The sequence below is a fragment of the Macrotis lagotis genome, chromosome 3, assembly GCF_037893015.1.
Source record: "Macrotis lagotis isolate mMagLag1 chromosome 3, bilby.v1.9.chrom.fasta, whole genome shotgun sequence".
Taxonomy (NCBI): Eukaryota; Metazoa; Chordata; class Mammalia; order Peramelemorphia; family Peramelidae; genus Macrotis; species Macrotis lagotis.
In genome coordinates this window covers 273,225,373-273,244,751 of record NC_133660.1, presented here as the reverse complement: position 1 = coordinate 273,244,751, position 19,379 = coordinate 273,225,373, and the positions used below count along the sequence as shown (strand labels likewise).

General features: G+C 40.1%; 1 protein-coding gene across 1 annotated transcript; it reads left to right on the top strand.

The window, feature by feature from the left end:
* The first annotated feature begins 13,915 nt into the window (after positions 1 to 13,915).
* On the top strand, positions 13,916 to 17,521 carry LOC141518539 (interferon-induced transmembrane protein 3-like). Its single transcript, XM_074230655.1, has 2 exons — positions 13,916 to 14,245; positions 16,474 to 17,521. The coding sequence occupies exons 1-2, from the start codon at positions 14,087 to 14,089 to the stop codon at positions 16,654 to 16,656; spliced, it is 342 nt and encodes a 113-aa protein (XP_074086756.1). The 5' UTR covers positions 13,916 to 14,086; the 3' UTR covers positions 16,657 to 17,521.
* The last annotated feature ends 1,858 nt before the right edge of the window (positions 17,522 to 19,379 follow it).

The following is a 19,379-nucleotide window of genomic DNA, read 5'->3' as shown; positions in this document are numbered from 1 at the left end:
CCTTTAATATAGTTGCTGCTAAGTCTTGTGTGATCCTGATTGTAGTTCCATGATATTTGAATTGTGTACTTCTGGCTACTTGTAATATTTTCTCTTTGACTTGGGAGTTCTGGAACTTGGCTATAATATTCCTGGGGGTTGGTTTTATTTTTGGATCTCTTTCCGGGGGAGATTGGTGAATTCTCTCAATTTCTATTTTGTCCTCTGCTTCTAGGATATCTGGCCAATTTTCCTGTAGGAATTCTTTAAAAATGATGTCAAGGATCTTTTCATGATCATGACTTTCAGGTATCCCAATAATTTTTAAATTATCTTTCCTGAATTTGTTTTCCAGATCAGTTGTTTTTTCAATGAGACGTTTCACATTTTCTTCTAATTTTTCATTCTTTTGAAGTATTGTGCCTTGACATCTCCTAAAGTCAACAGTTTCCTTTAGCTCCATTCTAGATCTGAAGGATTTGTTTTCCTCAGAGAGCTTTCTTATCTCTTTTTCCATCTGGCCAATTCTGCTTTATAAAGCATTCTTCTCAATAACTTTTTGAACTGTTTTATCCATTTGACCTATGCTGGTTTTTAACATGTTATTTTCTTCAGCATTTTTTGGATCTCCTTGACTAAGCTGCTGGCTTCTTTTTCATGTTTCATGTTTTTCCTGCATCTCTCTCTCTCTCTTATTTCATTTCCCAATTTTTCTTCTATCTCCCTTACTTGATTTTCAAAATGTTTTTTGAGCTCTGTCATAGCCTGAGCCCAATTTCCATTTTTCTTGTACTCTTTAGATGCAGGAGTTTGTACTTCCTCATCTTCAGATTGAGTATTTTGATCCTTCTTGGGATCATAGACAAAGCATTTCTCAATGGTGCTCCTCCTTTTTCTCTGTTTACTCATTTCCCCAACCTGTGTCTGGTTTTGGTGTGCTTCCTGAGCTTTTGAGTATGATTGGACCCCCCCCCCCCCACACACACACACAAGGATCTCAGTGTGTGAAGTTCTGTCTTTCCTCCTGGTCTGTGAATGACCATAAGCACACCCCTCTGCCATGGGGCTGAGGTGGGGGGGGGCCCTGATGTTCTATGGGGGGGGCCTAGACTGTGATCAGGATCTGAATGTGGTTAGAGCCCCAGAGTCCCGTTCCAGGTACAGAGGACAGACCTCGGAAATCTCTCTCCACTCCCCTACCTTGGGTATGCTGAGTACTCAAGGCTCAATTGCCTGGGGGCTTTTGCTTATCAGCTTCACCTGCTTCTGTTTCCTGGATCTGGGCTGCTGCCACTCACTGAGTGCCCTGAGGGCTGGGCTGCTAGTTCTGGCAGAGCAACACCCCCATCTGATCTTCAAATTTGTACTGGTGCTTCCCGGGGTGTAGGTCAGGAAACTGCACCCCCTGCTACTGTGAGCTGTGCCTCCCAGGAGCCCTGGGGCTGCCTCCAGGAGGCTGAAGTTCCTTCACTTTGTCAGGCTGCCCCTCTAACCCTGTGGAGTGGAACCTTTCCACTATTTTCCAGGTTACCTTGTTCTGGAGAATTGCCTCACTGGATCCCTCTGTGGGTTCTGTCTCTCAAAAATTTAGAGTCATTATTTTATGAGTTTTGGAATATTATAGAGAGAGCATCTAAGAGAGGCTCTTCTGTCCCCATCTTGGCTCTGCCCCCCCCCCATCTTGGCTCCAGGTGGGACAATTTTAATCCCCATATTTGACAAGTCAAACTGCCAAACCTTCAAAGGTATTGATGGAAGGGCTCTAGCTTGGGAGTTCTTCTCTTCTCCCCCTAGATGACTTCATTTGGGGATCTCATGAACTTCCAAGGACTAAATGACATTTTTTTATGCTGAAGATTCCCAAATTTTCCTATTCTGTCACAGACTCTGCTGACCTATAATCTTAATTTCCCAATGATCTTTCAGACATCTTCCAACTGGATGTCCAGTAGACATCTGAAACTAAATGTGTCCAAAACAGAACTCAAGATCTTTCTCCCTAAACTCTCCCTTCTGCATTTTTCTTCTGAATTACCACTGAGAACAATACTATCTTCCTAGACTCTTAGACTCCCAACCTAGGAGTCATCCTAGATTTTTCCACTATTTTCTTACTGCATCACCCCCCTACTCTCCCCACGAATCAATTGTTGTCAAGACCTTTGTTACACCTCTTGAATATGATTCCTTCTCTCCTCTGACATTTCCACTATGTGAGCACAGGCCACATTACCTCACCCCTGGACTATGGCAGGGAAAGAGGGAGTCATCTGCCTGCAACAATCCATACTCCAATCAGCCACAAAAATGATTTTCCTAAGGTTCAGGTCCAAACATGCCATCCCCCCTTTTCAATAATAGCTCCCTATCTATCCAGAACAAAACCAAAATACAATGTTTTGTCTTCTAGGTCATGAAAAACCTGGTTCACTCCAACCTCCTTACTCTTTACTTATTTTCCACCCTCATTCTCCTCCCTCCTCCCTCTCTCCACCAGGCTCATTCATTTAAATATTTTGTCTATTAGGGATTTCCGGGGTGGAATGATAGCCTACCTAAAAGGGCATCAAAGAGGCAGCATAAGAGGAGCATCTGGTTACAAGGGACAAGAAGAATTGCAAAGAGTAGAGCAGTCATCATCTCATATATCCTTTATGGAGACAAACCTTGCTAAAAAGACTCTTTAGGGAAACTGAGCCTGACTATAGATCAAACCATGTAGAGGGCTCACAATGGATTAATTTGGGAGGAAAGATTTTCATGTCACCAAACATGTCAGCAAACATCATGAAGCAAAAAGATAAAGTGATACAATAATGATCAATAGTAAATAACATTAAATCTCCTTGCAACCTGGTAAGTCACTTCCAAAGTTCACTTAATCAGCCCATTTTATCTTGACCCAGCTGTTCCAGGTAATTGTCTGGTCCCTGGGAATACCTTTCTTGCATCCTTATTCTCAAGGCAGTTCTGAAGGGAGTTTTTCCTAGAAGATCTGCTTCCAGTCAGCTAAGTAATTTTGCTAAAATCTGCCAGCAACAAGCTCAACACAAATTTAGCACAAATGCCTAATTTTGATTTTCCAGTATCATGTGGTGAAAACCAGCTGTAACCTTATGAAGCTAACCTTCTTAAGAACAGGACTCTAAGTAGAACAACAAATTAGGAACTCAATATTCACCTGAAACTTCAGAGAATTTCCATTTTTACTTACCCCCTGCTGTGTGAATCGCATGAGCCCTGTAAATGAATGACTAATACTCTAGACATGTTTGCCTTAAAGAAGTGAGTGGAACTTTCAGTGCTCATACTGTATTAAAAGGGGTTTGGCCAAGTCAGTATTCGAGCAATGGTCTGCCTGCCTTGGATTGGGTCAGCAGGTGTTGAAGCAGGATGGAGTACACCCTCATGCAACTGGGGTGTACAATCATAGGAAATGTTTTTCTTTGAAAAGTCTGAAGGAGACCTAGCAGCTAGTTGGGGGGGGGGGGGAAGAAAAAGTATTGTAAAAATACATCTTATATAGTCTTTAGATTCCAGTGGAATTTCAGTGGACATGTATAAATCTTGTTTATACCCACAAAACTTAAAAGCTATCTAAAAATCCCTTTGAATTCTGCAGGAGGGGATGTGTGGATAAATGGCTAGGATCTCCTGCCACTAAGCTTTTCAGTAATTTGGACCTTACTCATTAGTCTGCACCTAAGTTGAAGGCCTTATCAGGTTACTCAGGTTGGTTGGTTGTCCTTCCTGGTTGAAAGGGACCCAAATGAAAGCACTATATTGGGGTCAATGTTCTGTGGGTCTGACTGTGACTGATCAGACCAATACAAACTCATTAGGCTATACTATAGGGAGGGTATGTTCATATGAGTTCATATGAGCATTTGGGGTGGAGATGGCTTTAAATTTGTTCATCTCACGTTTCTTTTGATCCACTACGATTTTGCTTCTCTCACAGAATAGAGCAGTTTCTTTGATTCCTCACACACTGCTGTTCAGGTGTGTCAGTCCTGTGTCTCCTAGTCAACTGCACAGTTCTGCAGAGAGACCTTGGATGAGCATCTGTCTTCTGGGAGTTCTCCATAAAATAGTCTTTTAAGCAATTGTATCTTTGGCATTTGAACAATGGGATCAGCCCAGAATTGGTTCTCTGCCCTAGAGTTTGAATGCTTGGAAGTTCAATTTGCCTGGTCATCTTCAGAATCTTCCTAAGACAATTCAAATGAAAGGGATTCCGTTTCCTAGCATGACACCGGTAGATGTCCAGGTTGCACAGGCCAGGTGGCACAGCAGACAAAGCAGTGAGCTTTGGAATCTGAGTTCAAATTTGATTTCAGATGCTTGATACTTATTAGCTCTGTGACCTTGGGTAAATCATTTAACCTTGATTGCCTCGCATCCAGGTTCATCTTTAATCAAACTAATTCATATCTACCCACTGGACCCAGATGGTTCTGAAGGAGAAGGTGAGGCTGGTGCCTTAACACTGAACCCCTCCCTCCAATCCAGTTCATATCATGGCATCACCTCCCTGATGTTTTGGTGTTTTTTAAGAATAAAGGACAAATATCATATCATGTCATCCACATCATATCACAGACATACAATATTGAGGTCAGTAGACTAATCCCTGTCCTCTCACACAATTTTCTTCTCATCCTCCCAAACAGTGAGCTAATTCTGACAACATGTTCTTCAACTTCATCTTCTCTGTGGACATCCCCTTGGAAAGTAGACTGCCCAGGCAAGTGAATTTATTCACAGCCTTATCATTTCTTCATTTGCTATAATTGAGAGGTCCATGGCTTTTGGAGAATCTTTGCTTTCTTGGTTGGTCATCATTAGGCCAAAATTAGCATGAAGGAGGGAAGAATTTGAAACTTAATTAAAAAAAACAACAAATGTTAAAATGATTTTTATATGTAATTAGGATAAAAATAAAATCTGGTTTTCAAAAGGATGGTCACATTTGGAATTTCATACATACAGTGAATATATGATTGTTGACTTTAGAAAATGCTAACTCTACTAAGTCTTCAGACTAACAGTCCTTAAGGCAAAATAAATTCTTGGAATTGAAGGCCTATTGTTACTAAGTTGACTCAAGAAGGTCACTTCAATATATCACTTATTACAATTTCCTAATTTTCATAAGTGATGGTCAAATAATCTCAGATAAACTTTACTTTCTACTACCACCAAACTTTTCCATTTCCTCACTTTGGCTGGCAGTGGTCCTAATTTCTTAAACTTCATTACTTTTGAATTTTATAACATGCAGTTAGCAGAGCTGATAAGATCTTGGGACTTTGTCCCAAGAAACTTCACAGAAAAGGCCAATTTTTTTCTCCCAACAGTAAACTACTATTATTGTTATTATTATCCATTTTAGAACAAACTATACTCCATTAAATATTTCAGTTTTCAAATATTTTCATAATATTCTTTAATTTAATTCATAACCTAATAGCATTGTTTAAAAGAGAAGATACTTGTTAAACAACATTTCAGATATAATGATTTCTTTCACAATAGAAGAAAACTTTTAGAAATACAATAACAACCTACAAAATATCATGTATATAAAACCCTAAACAAAACTTATTGAGTCAGACATTGATTCAGATTAATGTATCTCCAAACTGAATGGGGCATTTTTATCACTTTTGACGATTCTAGACAAATGTAGAGCACTGTCTTTTGCTATATGATGCTTGTAATATGTTCTGAGCAATTTACAACCTTGTAACACCTACCCTGGTGCATCCCTTTTCTAGACTAGGAAACTTCAGTAAACAGAGGTGGGATAACTTGCTTAAAGCCACACTAATAAATTGCTAATAAATTTACTCCAGTTTTACTGAGATGTGCATTTCCCCAGCATATTGCTTCAGTGTCATTTTGCATTAAGTTCTGATTTATAGAACACATCTCACTTTAAATGATAGCATTTTATAATTTAGTTTCAGGATAAACCAAACCAATTTAAGTCTGTGTTTATGATCACAAATTATAACATTCAAGATCTAAGTTTTCCCAGGATCATTCAGTGCCAGCACTTCAGAATTTCAAGCCCATTATTATCAATTAGGTCATTTTTTTTGTAAAATAATTTAATTTTTTGTTACACTTTAAGTGTGCTATGCCTGCTTCTGTTACTCCTGTTTATCAGTTCTTTCTCTGGAGGTGGAAAATATCTTTCCTCAGAGTCCTTTGTAGTTGATTTGAGTGACTTAGCTGTTCTCTGTTGTTCTTTGTATTGTTGCTATTATTGCACACAACATTCTCTTGGTTCAGTTCACTCCACTCATTGTTTCATGCAAGTCTTTCCATGGTTTTCTAAAATCAATCTGCTCATTATTTCTTTTTTTTTAAAAATGTACTGGTCTTGGGGGCAACTAGGTGGTACCCGACTTCAAATCAGGCATTTGATATTTACTATCTGTGTGACCTAGGGCAAAGCATCTAACTTCTTAAAATATATTAGTCTTTCAAGAATAGAATTTTAGTGTACTATGTTTAAATAATTCCATGTTACAAATATATTACTGTAGTGCCCATATCATTAAGAATAACCACAAAACTTTTCTCATTATTCTCATCTCAAGAGATTAAAATCCTCTTGCAAGTCTGTCTTTCCAAACTCTAAACCCCTTTTAACTTTTAAACCCACATGTTCTCTCTTTCTAAAAATCTCTCAAGTGGGCTTTGATTAAATTCCTTCAAAATAAACCTTTCTTATTCTCCTTGCATATTCTGATCTGCTTCTTAGCTTTCATATCCCAGATTATGAAACCCTTCTTCATTTGAATGAAGTTTTCTTCACAGATTTCCTTATTTTTAATATTCCTTTACAATCCTGGTTATTTGTAATATTGTTGTTACCTTGAGGATTCTAAAGAACTTACAAACACATGATCTTAATTGCTCATAATGCCACCTTAGGTGGGTCTACACCAAAATAACAGTGGGGGGGGGGGAGACTAGAAAACCCCAGAAGGAGGGGCGCTGCTATTTTTGTTTATTATTCCAGATTGCTCTCCAATATGGTTGGATCAGTTCACAGTTCCACCAGGAATGTGCTAATGTACAAATTTTTCACATCCCATCCAATATTTTTTGTTTTCCCCTTCTATCATGCTAGCCAATCTGTTGTAAGATGATACCTAAAAGTTCTTTGAATTTGCAGTTCTTTAATCCAAAATAATTTTCAACATTTTATATGACTACATATAACTTTGATTTCTTCATAAAAAACTGCCTGTTTATATCTGTTGAGCATTTATCAATTGAGGAATGAGTCATATCTTATAAAGTTCTTAACACATTTGAGATATGAGATCTTTATCTGAGAAACTGCCTATAATCCCCCACCATCAATTTTCTGCTTTCCTTCTGATCACTGCTACATTCATTTTATTTGTGCAAAACTTTTTAAATTTAATAGAATCAACATCATCCCTCTTGTTGATTCATAAATTCCCCTTTTATCCATCAGTCTGATAAGCAATGTGTTTTATGTTCTTCTAATTTATTTATATCGCCCTTTATGTATAGGTCACGAATCCATTTTGATCTTATCTTGGATAAATGTTGCAATGCCCAACTTCTGCCAGTTTTCCCAAATTTTTTTTAACCAAATAGTGAATTCTTATCTCAAAAGCTTAAATTTTTATATTTGTCAAACAAAAAGTTACTATAATCATTTACAACTGTGCCTTGTATGTCTACTCTGGTCTACTGATTCATCCTTTTATTTCTTAACAAATACCAGGTGGCTTTGATAATTACTGCCTTATGATATAGTTTTTAAATCTCCTTCCAATTTTTTTCATTAATACTTTTAACCTTTTGTTCTTCCAAATAAATTTTGTTATTTTTTTCTAACTCAATAAAATACTTTTTGGTAATTTAATTGGAATGGCATGGAACAAGTAGATTAGTTTAGGTAGCACTGTCATTTTCATTGTATTGACTCTGTCCATGCAGAAACAATGAATACTTCTCTAATTATTGAAATCTTATTTTATTTGTATGAAAAAGTGTTCTATAATTATGTTCATGTTGTTCCTAGTTTGTCTTAGCAGGAATACTCCCAAGTATTTTATGCTTTCTATGGTTATTTTACATAGGGTAACTCTTTCTTTCAGGACTTTGTTGGTGATATAGAGAAATGGTGGTAATTTATATGCATTTATTCTATATTCTGCTACTTTGTTAAAACTATTAATTGTTTCAATTAGCAAAATAGTTCCTAATAATTGTTTTGACTTAAAACTTCATTGGGGTTTATTCACCCTTTTCATTTTTTTTTAAATAAGGCAATGGGGTTAAGTGACTTGCCCAAGGTCACACAGTTAGGTAATTATTATATGTCTGAGGCTGAATTTGAACTCAGGTCCTCCTGACTCCAGGGCCAGTGCTCTAGCCACTTCACCACCAAGCTGCTCCCACCCTTTTCATTTTTGATACTGATAATTTGGTTTTCTTCTTTTTTTTTTTTTAAATCATATTAGGCAATGACTTTTCTATTTATTTTTTCAGAAAACCAACCCCTAGTTTTATTTATTAATTCATTAGTTTTCTCATATTTAATTTTATGAATCTCACCTTTAACTTTTAGAATTTACAATTTGGTGTTAAATTGGTGATTTTTAATTTGTTATTTTTCTAGCTTTTTTTAAATGTGAAAAGTCCAATTTATTGTTTTGCTTTTTCTCTATTTTATTGATGCAAGCGTTTAGTGATAGAAATTTTCCACTGGTTCCTGCTTTTGCTGCATCCCAAAGGTTTTGGTATAGTGTCTCATTCTTCCTCTCCTTATTAAAATTATTTAAATTGTTTCTATGATTGTTCTCTTCTTCCTTAATCTAAGAGTTCTTTTAAGAGTCAGCCTAACCCCTCACCCTCCCATTTTTCTGTAAATTAAAATTTCTATACCCTTCTAGATGTTATTGCCTCTTTAACCCAGTTTTGACGAGCATAAGGTTCTAGCAGTTCCAGTTCTCTACCCTTCCTGCCCTCTCCTGTAAGAGTCCTTTAGTTCATGTCTTATTTGTTTGAGATAATTGCTCTATTTCACTTCTCCATACCAAATTTTGTTTTTTAGGTTTATCTCTTTATATTTGACTCAACCCCAAGCCTTCTATATATGGTCTTTCAAACTATCCTAGTAATGGATAGTTACAGTTAACATTTTTTTCATATAGGAAGTAAACACTTTGACCTTATTAAATTCTTTATAATTGTTTACCTTCTTATGCTTCTCCTGATTTTTGTAGGTAGACTTTTCTGTTCAGTTCTGGTCTGAAAATTTCATTTTCTATGCCATTTGCTGTCTCTATCCATACCTAAATCCTGTACTTGATAGAATGTTTTGTTCTAGTGCTTTTTCTTAGGAAATTCAGTTTTGGCCTGTTCTGTTTTAAAATTATCAGACAGATACTTTAAAAACAGGGAAACAATTTCACTTCCTGTGCCATGGTCAATGCAATGTATGTATAAAATCCAATTAGTCCTTAAAAACCTTAGAACTTATTACCAAAACATACTGAAAGCCATAATTTCCATGACAAATAAATTTGGAAGTCAATTTTATACATATTTTTATAGTTCATAAAGAAAACAGTCTAATTCTTTCTTTTTTCCAAAGCATACTTTCCCATTTAATAAAAAACTTTTACATTTTATCTTTACCTCATTGCCTTCTCTAATTATTTCCCTCTTTGGAGAACATCATCCCTATATTATAATTTGACCATAAATAAGGTTAAAATTGTAAGCTGTTCATATCTGAATCCTATTAAAGTAACTCAGAGATGTTCCAATGTCAATTTAATAGATTTATATTGTACTTATAAAAGTTGTTGATTATAGACATTTACTGTAAGAGGAAAAAGAAGGTCATGGTTTTTACAGTTGTATATCAAATGGAAAAACTCCCTTTGCTCTGTTTGATTTCAGGGATCAGTCACATCTAACAGCTAATCATATATTTGTAGGGTGTTAAAGTCAAAACTCAGGATTAACCAGGAGGGGAATTTTCCTTTTCAACAAGGAAGTAGCACAATGGGAAAAGAGAGTCGCCTTTAGCAATTCTGCAGCACACCATTTTTGACTCTTGCTCTGTCCTTCATTTTTGAAGAAGACCAAGACATCAAGCATGTGAATTGGATTTCAGTAAGAGGGGAGCTGTGGTAAATCACCAAACTTACTTTCTCTTCTGGAGACATCTGGGTCTAATGGTTAATATGGATCAGGATGACTGGAAATGACTTTGGATGTGAGGCAATTGCCCAGGGTCACACAGCTAAAAGTGTCCAGTGTCTGAGGCTGGATTCGAACTCAGGTTCTCCTGACTCCAGGGTCAGTGCTCTGTCTACTGTGGCTCTGTCTACTGTAATCAAATTCAAAGCAATGGTAAATTACAGGGCCAGAAATTTGTACCATAAGTACCAAATTTGACTGGCCTCAATTTAGGGCTTGAAAATCTTTCTTGATATTTCCCTAACAATTAACATTTCATTGATCCTTTACTTATAAATGAAAACTACCCATTTTCTGGAGCATCAGAGATAGTGCAAATACTTGAGAGTTGACTCATTATTAATATGTTGAAGCCACATCTTTTAAACCTCCAAATCCACTTTCATAAAAACCAAGATTTTCAAATGAAAATCTGCAATTATAGTAAATATTATTATCATCTGTTTTATAACTAAATATACCTCATTAAATTTTTAATAATTTTCAAATATCATTTTTTTATCACATCCACTTAAAAGCCCAATTCATGTGTAATAGCTATTTGTCTCTCAAATTCCACAATACAACTTTAGAAATACTACTTGGAAATAAAAAATGAACACAAACAATAAAATTCAGATGATATTAATTGCATTTCTAAATCATTACATATAAAAATCATTGATCTTATTACCTTTGGCATTTTAAAACCACTTTAAAGTGATCATGTATGGAACAATTACATTAAATCATAGAGAGAATACTAGTAGAATGCTTAGCATATGCCAGTTACTATGTTAAACACTTTACAATCATTCATTTTGATCTCCCAACAATTACTCTGGAAGATTGGTACCATTAATATTTTTCTCTTTACCAATTGGAGAGAAAATAAGTTCCCTAAAATTACACAGCTGATTAAGTTTCTGCAACTGGAACAGCTAAGAGCAGAAACTGGTTGGTTCCCCCAGCTCAGGTCCTCCTTGTGGAGGACTGATCATATCCAGGATACACTGACTGACCCTGCTCTGGTAGAGAGTGGGGGTTTGTGACTGGGGTAACTTATTGCCAGGATCTAGTAGGCCTCAGGGAATGCTGACCATGGGGGCCTAAGCTATCCCCCTCCCATGCATACAGCTTCAGGTGATACCAGGGCTGGGGTCACTTGCAGCTGCTGGAGCAGAGTAGGTTGGATGTCCTACCCCTGGGGGATGACTCCAGGTTTGTCTCGACCTAGAGGGTCTGACTGGAGGATGGCCAGGGGTCACTGTCAGGGGAGGGTTTTGATTTGGCTTCCCACTCCTCTCCACCAGGTGGGGCAGAACTTCCCTACAATTTTCCAACATTCTCTTTTCTTCATCTAATTGGAGATGAAAGGGTTTAACAGAGAGACATGGACAGTAATGGTCTTATTAGCAATCCCCACAACTGAGATGCACTCATGACTCCTGGGAGGAGCATTTATCCTGAGTGATCAGGGTTGTGGGGAGGGTCTCACCATACTTCCTGGACTGCTTTCCCTTTTCCCATCATCTCTCTAGGTTTTTTTTTCCTACATTCTGTTTTTCAGTGTCCAGGCTAAAAACAAACTCCTAGCTTGGATCTGTTGTTGGTTAAAGGGATCTTCTTTTCCTTTTCTGATGGTGCTGGGGGGAATGGGGACCAGTTTCACTCTTTTTGACTAGTTGAGGTCATAATGTGACTGATCAAAGTGTCAGAGGCTGGTGGGTGAGCAAGACTTTTTTTTTTGAGAAAAGGAAAAAACCTGGAAGTTTTATGAAAAAACTTGGAATGTAAAATCATGAAGAGAATTGGAAGGGACCTTAGAGACTGCTCTGAAAGAGATGTGAGGTTATCTTTGCACAACATTCCTCTCACTATCTATAAACAACATAATATGCAAGTTATGCCATCAGTCTTCTTCCATTACAATGGACAACAATCAACCAAACAATGGATGAGAGCTCTACTCAAATTTTTTCAAAATCCATTTTGAACAAATCAGCAATTGTCTACTTTAAGGCCATCATTGATGTGTCTGAAGTAGACCTTCCTCTTTTGGACAGCTCCAATGTTTTGTTGTGGCTTTGACTCCTTGGTTTTCTTGGCAAATATACCAGAGCAGTATTCCGTTATTTTCTCCAGCTCTTTTTACATGTCCTGAAGACAACAGGAAGAAATGACTAACCCAAGGTCACACAACTCAGAAGTGCTTGAGGTTGCATTTGAATTCAGCTCCTCCTGACTCCAGGACTGTTTTTTTTAATCCCTTTGCCAATTTATTTTGAATAGAAATCTACCTAAGATCACTGGGTATCATATGGGAGGTAGGGGTCATGGAAAATTTCACCTGCACAACGTAATGAACTGGTAGAGGTAGAGTGGAAGCCATCCTCCAGGAACCTCCCAGTAGCCTCCCACAACCATGACTAGAAGGAAATAAGGGAAGGATCATTTATTAAGCACCTAATGTGTGCTTTAGCTGTGCTAAAGTTTGACAAGGATGATCTCATTTGATAATAATTTTCCTGCGGCAAAGGATGGGCAGCCTGGATCCTTAAGAGAAAAGGACTTAGTGAGGGAGAGAGATCAGATGATAGGGGAAAGGTTTCCTGCAGGACATGGCATATGAGATGAGCCTTGAAACAAGGGATTCTGAGAGGCAGAGGGAGGGAGGTAGTCATGGAAGAAGACTGTCCAAAGGTTGGAGGTTAGAATACTGCCTTTGAGCTACTGGAAGGAAGCCAGCTGGATCAAAAAGAAGAGCACACCAAGGGTTGCCCTTCTGTATTTACATTTGCAGGTTCTTGCTCATCTGCTTTTGGTGATGCCAGCAGGATTCTATAACAAATTGGATGAAACTTCTCAAAGACACATTTGTTAATATTAATGGAGGAGTCTATTTAGATGTCAAGCTCTAAGGTTGGATGGAGACGTTCACCAGGAGTTCAGGTTCCTGCTTTAAGGAGCTTAAGGTGACTTGGAAGACGCCGACTCCATTTTGAAACTTATTTTTAAAATTTTTTTTCAGCATCCCTGTCAAAGAGAATCCTTCCATGGACAATTTGCATGACTCCCCAGTTACGGCAGTGTGGACTACCTGCTTCCCCAGGGGAATTTCACACTAAGAATTTCTTCCTCTAAAGAAATCACACGCCCAAATTTCCTACCGAAACACACACACACACACACAGAGGAAATCCCCGACCTTGGTGCCAGAGGCTTGCTCACAAGAGGAAGCTGAGGCCCAAAGGGTCCAGTGACTTGCCCAGCATTTTACGGTTTAATAAAGTTGAGATTGGAACCTAGGACCCCTGGCTTACCTGCTCTACGTCCCTGCATGAGGAATGCAAGGACTTGGCCTCAGCAGTTGTGACCTACCCTTCCCCCCATCTTCTCGATGTCCTCTTAGAGATGTGCCTTAGCCCCCCCCCCCCCCCCCGCCCCGCGTCGGACCTAGAACCAGCTCTGACTGACTGCACCATCCCCTTAACGAGGTACAGAGGAAAGGGGATGGTGACTAGGGGAGGCAGGAGGGTCTGGAGCTAGTTCTATCCAGGGAGCAGGGACCATGCCTGGCGGGGTTCCTGGAGGATGGGGAACATTCCGGGAAGACAAGACCAGAGGGTGGGGAGGGGTGGAGCTGGAGGAGGGAGGAGTTCAGAATTTCCTCTGGCCTCTCCCAGCTCCTGCCCCTGCCCCCGCCCCGGTCACTATTTCCAACAGGGGCCCCCTCTTTTCGAACTCAGAAGCACCTTCAGACTTTCCGGCCCAGTGCCCCCTTCTCAGAAGGAGCCCTAGCCCGTGTGCCCCGTCGGAAGCTGCCCACACTCGCCCCCTCGCCCCATTGCTCTAAGTCATGGCCGAGCACACGGTCATCGCCATGCAGCCCGGGGGTTTGGTGAAGAGTCTCCCTTCTAAGCCTCCTCGGGACTACCTGCTGGCCTCCCTCTTCAACCTGCTGGTGTTGGGGAACCCTTGTTGTCTCAGCTTCGTGGCGCTCGTTTATTCGGTCAAGGTAACTTCAGCACCCGAGGGGCGGGACAGCTGACTCCCCAAGAGAGGGATCCTCCACTCGGCTGTCTGGCGCCTTCCCTCGGGGCTCCCAATCCTCTCTTTCTTTCCTCTCCCCCACCCATCCTTCCTCTACTCTCCCCCCTTCTCCCTTTGCCTGTCTCCCCTTCTCCCCAGATTTCTTCCATCTCTTCCTTCTCCGGCTTCCTTTCTTCTCCCTCTCTCCCATCCCTCCTTCTCCCACTTTCTTCCTGCTCCCTCGCCCCTGTCCTTTCTCCTTCTCTTCCTCTCTTCCTTCCTCCCGCTTCCTTCTTTCTCCCCTTGTTCCCCAATCTTTCCTTCTTGCTCACTCCCCTCACTTGCTCTTCCCACCCCCTTCCTTCCCTCTCAAGCTCCTTCCTTCACCCACTCTCTTCTTTTTCTTCTTTGTTTCTGCCCCTTTCTCTGCTCTTCTCAATCCTTAGTTCGTCCTCTGAGGCCCCATTAAATTATGATTATGATTGGGGGTGGTCAGATATTCCCGGTCCTTGAGACCCTCCAGGAAGGCGAACTCACATTCCACCAAGGATAAGGAGTGTACCCCTACAACCCTTAAGGGAGGACATGGCTGCAGGGGGGAAAGAAGCTGGTTCTGGAGTCAGTTACTATGAGAAGGAGCCACAGAGGAGATGGGGTGGAGGATAGCTCCCTGGATGCAGTGCTTGAAGTGGCTTTGGGAAGATGGGGGGGGGGGTCTCCAAAAGGAAAGAAGCCATTTAGATAGGGGGCAGCCTGAGAAAAAGAACAGGGATGGCATAGGCCTGGGAAGACTCAGGGAAGCTCAGCACTTCCACCTGGCCCAGGTGGGTGCAGCCAGGAGAGGGAGACCAGTTCTGAGTGAGTTTGAACTAGGTGTGGCCATGGAGAGAGGATTGGCACTTGGCTGGATTTTGGGGAAGAATCAGAGAGAATGGCTTTTGGGTCTGTGGTCTGGAAGATGGTGCAGCCCCCAGGTAGAGCAGCTAAGCAAGCACAGTGCCTGTCTGGGATTTAGGGGACAGGTCAAGACTGGAGCAGAGGGGGCCTGGAGGTGGTCTTGGAAAGATTCCCAATGGTAGGATGACAAGGGACTAGGAAGGCTAGGGCTGAGCAGCAAGAGAAAGAGTAAGGGCAGAATATTACAGGATTTCAGGGCCCTATCCCTAACCCTAGGAGAGAGAAGACTGACTGAGTTGGAATGAAGTGATTGGAGGCCTCCAATGAGGACCTTGAGGAGGGGCTACCACCATGCTGCCCAGCCCACCCTAGTTGTAGCACTGACTTCTGAACTTCTGGTGTAGCTGTAGGCTCCTTGAGTTCTGTTCTGCCTATGAGGAATCATTATTTAGATTCAGGGAAAGCAAGGGTGGAAATAAATTGAGTCTTTTTTTTTTTAAGGTTTTTGCAAGGCTAATGGGGTTAAGTGGCTTGTCCAAGGCCACACAGCTAGGTAATTATTAAGTGTCTGAGGATGGATTTGAACTCAGATCCTCCTGACTCCAGGGCTGGTGCTCTATCCACTGCCACCTAGCTGCCCCCGAGGGTGGAAATAAAACAAAAAATTTATTAAAGAAGTTACAACACATAGGAAGGGATAGGGAGAGAGAGAGAGAGAGGGAAAGATAAAAGAACAGCCAAGCAGTGTTGATTGGGCCATGGTCAGAAGACTGTGGCCCTGAGCTGGAGTCTAACCCAGGTTTTTATGTCTTGCTTCTCATCCAGAGGGCAAAAGATGAACTAACTTTCTCTTCTGGACCCAGAATTAGGTAGAGGGTGAAGCCTAAGGAAATTAGGATACAAATTTTATATTTAACAATGAATCAATGGCATATCAAGAATGGGGATTTCCACCTAATTTGAGCAGCCTTTAAGATTACAATTCTTTCTGTTAGGATCATAATTCTCTACTTCTAATCAATTCACATCTCCCACCCAATTTCTACATTCACAATTCTGCATCACTGGGACCCCTCCTCACACACAGCCTTATTCCTCCTAGGCTTAATCCTTTTTGTTACTCTCCCAGCTCTAATCTTTCTCAGGAATTCCAGACTCTCCTCCCCAGACAAGTCAAATCTCCCTGGGTCCCATGGAGTAGGGGTGGGGGTCCTGATCTTCACTCCTATTTTGTAGTGGGGGAAACTGAGACTACAGTCTTCCATGTTCAGGAATCTCACTCTCTGCCTTCTGGTGTTTGTTTATTTCTACCTCTAGTCCAGAGATCAGAAGTTGGTTGGTGACATGAATAGTGCCTTGGCCTATGCAAACACCTCCAAAAAGTTGAACATTGCTGCCATCATCCTGAATGTGTTGGTCATCATCATTGCCATCATCATATGCTTTGTTTACCTGATTCCTTCATTAAAAGTCTGGCAAAAGGAGCAGTACTCTCCCTAGATTCTCACCCTGCATCCCTTGGGGACATCTACATACTGCTGCTATGTCCTATCTGAAGCTCAGCACTTCCACCTGGCAGTCCTGCTTCAAAAGATCCCCTGAAGCAGTCAGATCCCCTTGACTAGCCCCACTCCCTTGTCCCAATAGGGCAGCCCCTAGGGCCCCTCTCTCCCATAGACAACCAGAAGCTTAGAACCCTCAATGCCTGGATCAGAGAGGGTTTTAAATAAATTAAATAAATGAATTGGTTTCTGTCTCAGTTCTGTGTGTCAGAGCCTCTGGCTAACAGTTTCCTATAAATGTCAGTCAGCCATGATTGAAATAAACAAACAACAGCAAGAATGTCTCTGAGCCCCCCAACCCTCCATCTTCCCCAAATCACCAGAATTCAAGTCATCCTTTGGGGGACTGAAGTAGGACCGTGGGGGGGGGGGGGATAGGAAGGTCTATGAGAGGAAAAAAAGGGCATTTTAGGCATCAGCCTGAGCAAAGGAAGGGATCAGGAAAAGCCAGGAAAGGGGCAAAATCAGCCAACTTGGTCTCAAAGTGGGGCATTTGGGAAGGGCTAGGCAGGGATAGAGTAAAGATCCAGGACAAGTTTTGTGGGGTGAGACTGGGAGGCAGCTCCCTGGCTTAGAAGCTGGAGGATGTGGATTGAAATGACCAACATATCCAGTGGGACATTGGTCACTTCATTTGCCTTGTCTCAGTATGCTAAAGCTATAAAATGATGGGGATCTTTGCTAAACTCAGTCTCTGCCAGCTTTCTATCTCTGATTGTTAGGAGAGAAGGATGCTGCCTTCTGGGAGTTTCCCAGAAATAAGTTTGAAAAAGGAAGAGGGAGGACAGTTACAAAATGGCAAATTCAGGGTTGATATTGTCTTTCCTAATAATCACAGCTGTCTGAAGGTGTCTTACTCTTCTATGTGTCCCCTCTAATAGAAAGATGGAAATTTGGAAGAAGAGAGTGAGAAGATTTGAGGGAAAGATAAAAAATCATGTTGTCAGGTGTTTTTCCTATGAGATGCTTTACATTTTCTTCAATTTTTCCAGCTTTTTGGATTTTGTTTGACAGATTCTTGATATCTTATAAAGTCATTAGCTTCCACTTGCCCAATTCTAATTTCTTTTTCTATAGGCCAATTGTACATTTAAAGATATTATTTCTTCAATGGATCTCTTTTCTACTTGGCCAATTTTATTTTTTAAGAATTTGGTTTTTTTTCAGCTAATTTTCAACGCTTCCTTTTCCAGGCTGTTGACTCTTTTTTCTCCATAATCATTTCTTTTTCCAATTTTTATTCTATCTCTTTTATTTGATTTTTACAATCCTTTTTGAGCTCTTCCTGGGGCACTGTTCCTAGGTCCCTGGGTGGCACAGACTCTGGGGGGTCAGGGAGAGCAAGGAATAGTTTACCTGGCAGATGTATAGATAAATGAAAGATTTAGAATCAAAGAAAATATAAAGAGAATTACCAAATCTAAAATAAGGTAATTTTTATTATATTTATTATATTTTATTTTCCCCAATTATGTGTAAAAACAATTCTTAACATTAACTTTCAAAACTTTGAGTTCCTAATTCTCTCCCTTCTTCCCTCTCCATAACCTTCTGCTGCCCCCTATCCTCCATTGAAAAGACAAGCAATTTGAAATAGATTATGTTATCTATAAAACAAAGAAAAACCTTCTAGAGTGAGAGAATATTGTAGATTTTATTCATGAACCTTGCAAGATATGGGTGCCTTACCTAGCATGAGGCACAAGGTAGCATTGGAACATCAAGTAATTTATAGTCTTCAGAAACTCTTTCCCCTCCTTCTTGGATTTTTCATAGGATCTCAGAGTTTGAGTTACAATTTAAGAGGTCTGCCCATCTCATGACATGCCCCTAATATAATCCCCCCATCATATGATGCATAATTTGCTCACGAATCCTGATTGTCACGGGGGTATGTGGGATAATATTCAATTACCTAATTGCGAAAACTCAGTTACATTAGGTTACTCTTGACTGGTTGAAAACTGGATTTTTTTCTAATCTTGGGTTTGCCATCTCTGGAATGGGATTAGGAAAACTCCAGTTTTGTGATTGGCTAGAACCATTCCCCTTTGTAATAGATTCCCTAGGGACCCCCCCCCCACACACACACACCCTGTGAAGATCAACTACCTACATTCCTCACAGGTTATATATATGTAGTCGAGCAAAACATTTCCATAATAGTCATGTTGTGAAATAAAATTAAAAACTTTTTGCACAAAGAAAACCAATGCAATCAAAATTAAAAGGAAAGTAGAAAAGTGGGAGTAAATTTTTGCAACAAATATCTCTGATAAAGATCTATTTTCTAAAGATATGAGAGCTGAATCAAATTTATAAAAATATAAAACTACTCTGAGGCACCACCTCACCCTATCATATATTTTTTCAATTGATGAGTTATTTTATTTTTTCAGTTACTTGTTATGAAAGTTTTTCAACATTCATCCACATGAAGGGCAGCTAAGTAGTGCAGTGAACAGAGCTCTGACCCTGGAGTCAGGAGGACCTGAGTTCAAATCTGACCTCAGACACTTAATAATTACCTATCCATGTGACCTTGGGCAAGTGACTCAACCCTGCTGCCTTAAATAAACAAAAATGTAAAAATCCCATTCATCCACATGTTTATGCATATTTTTAAATTACATAGTTTCCTTCCATCTTCCCTTCCCACCC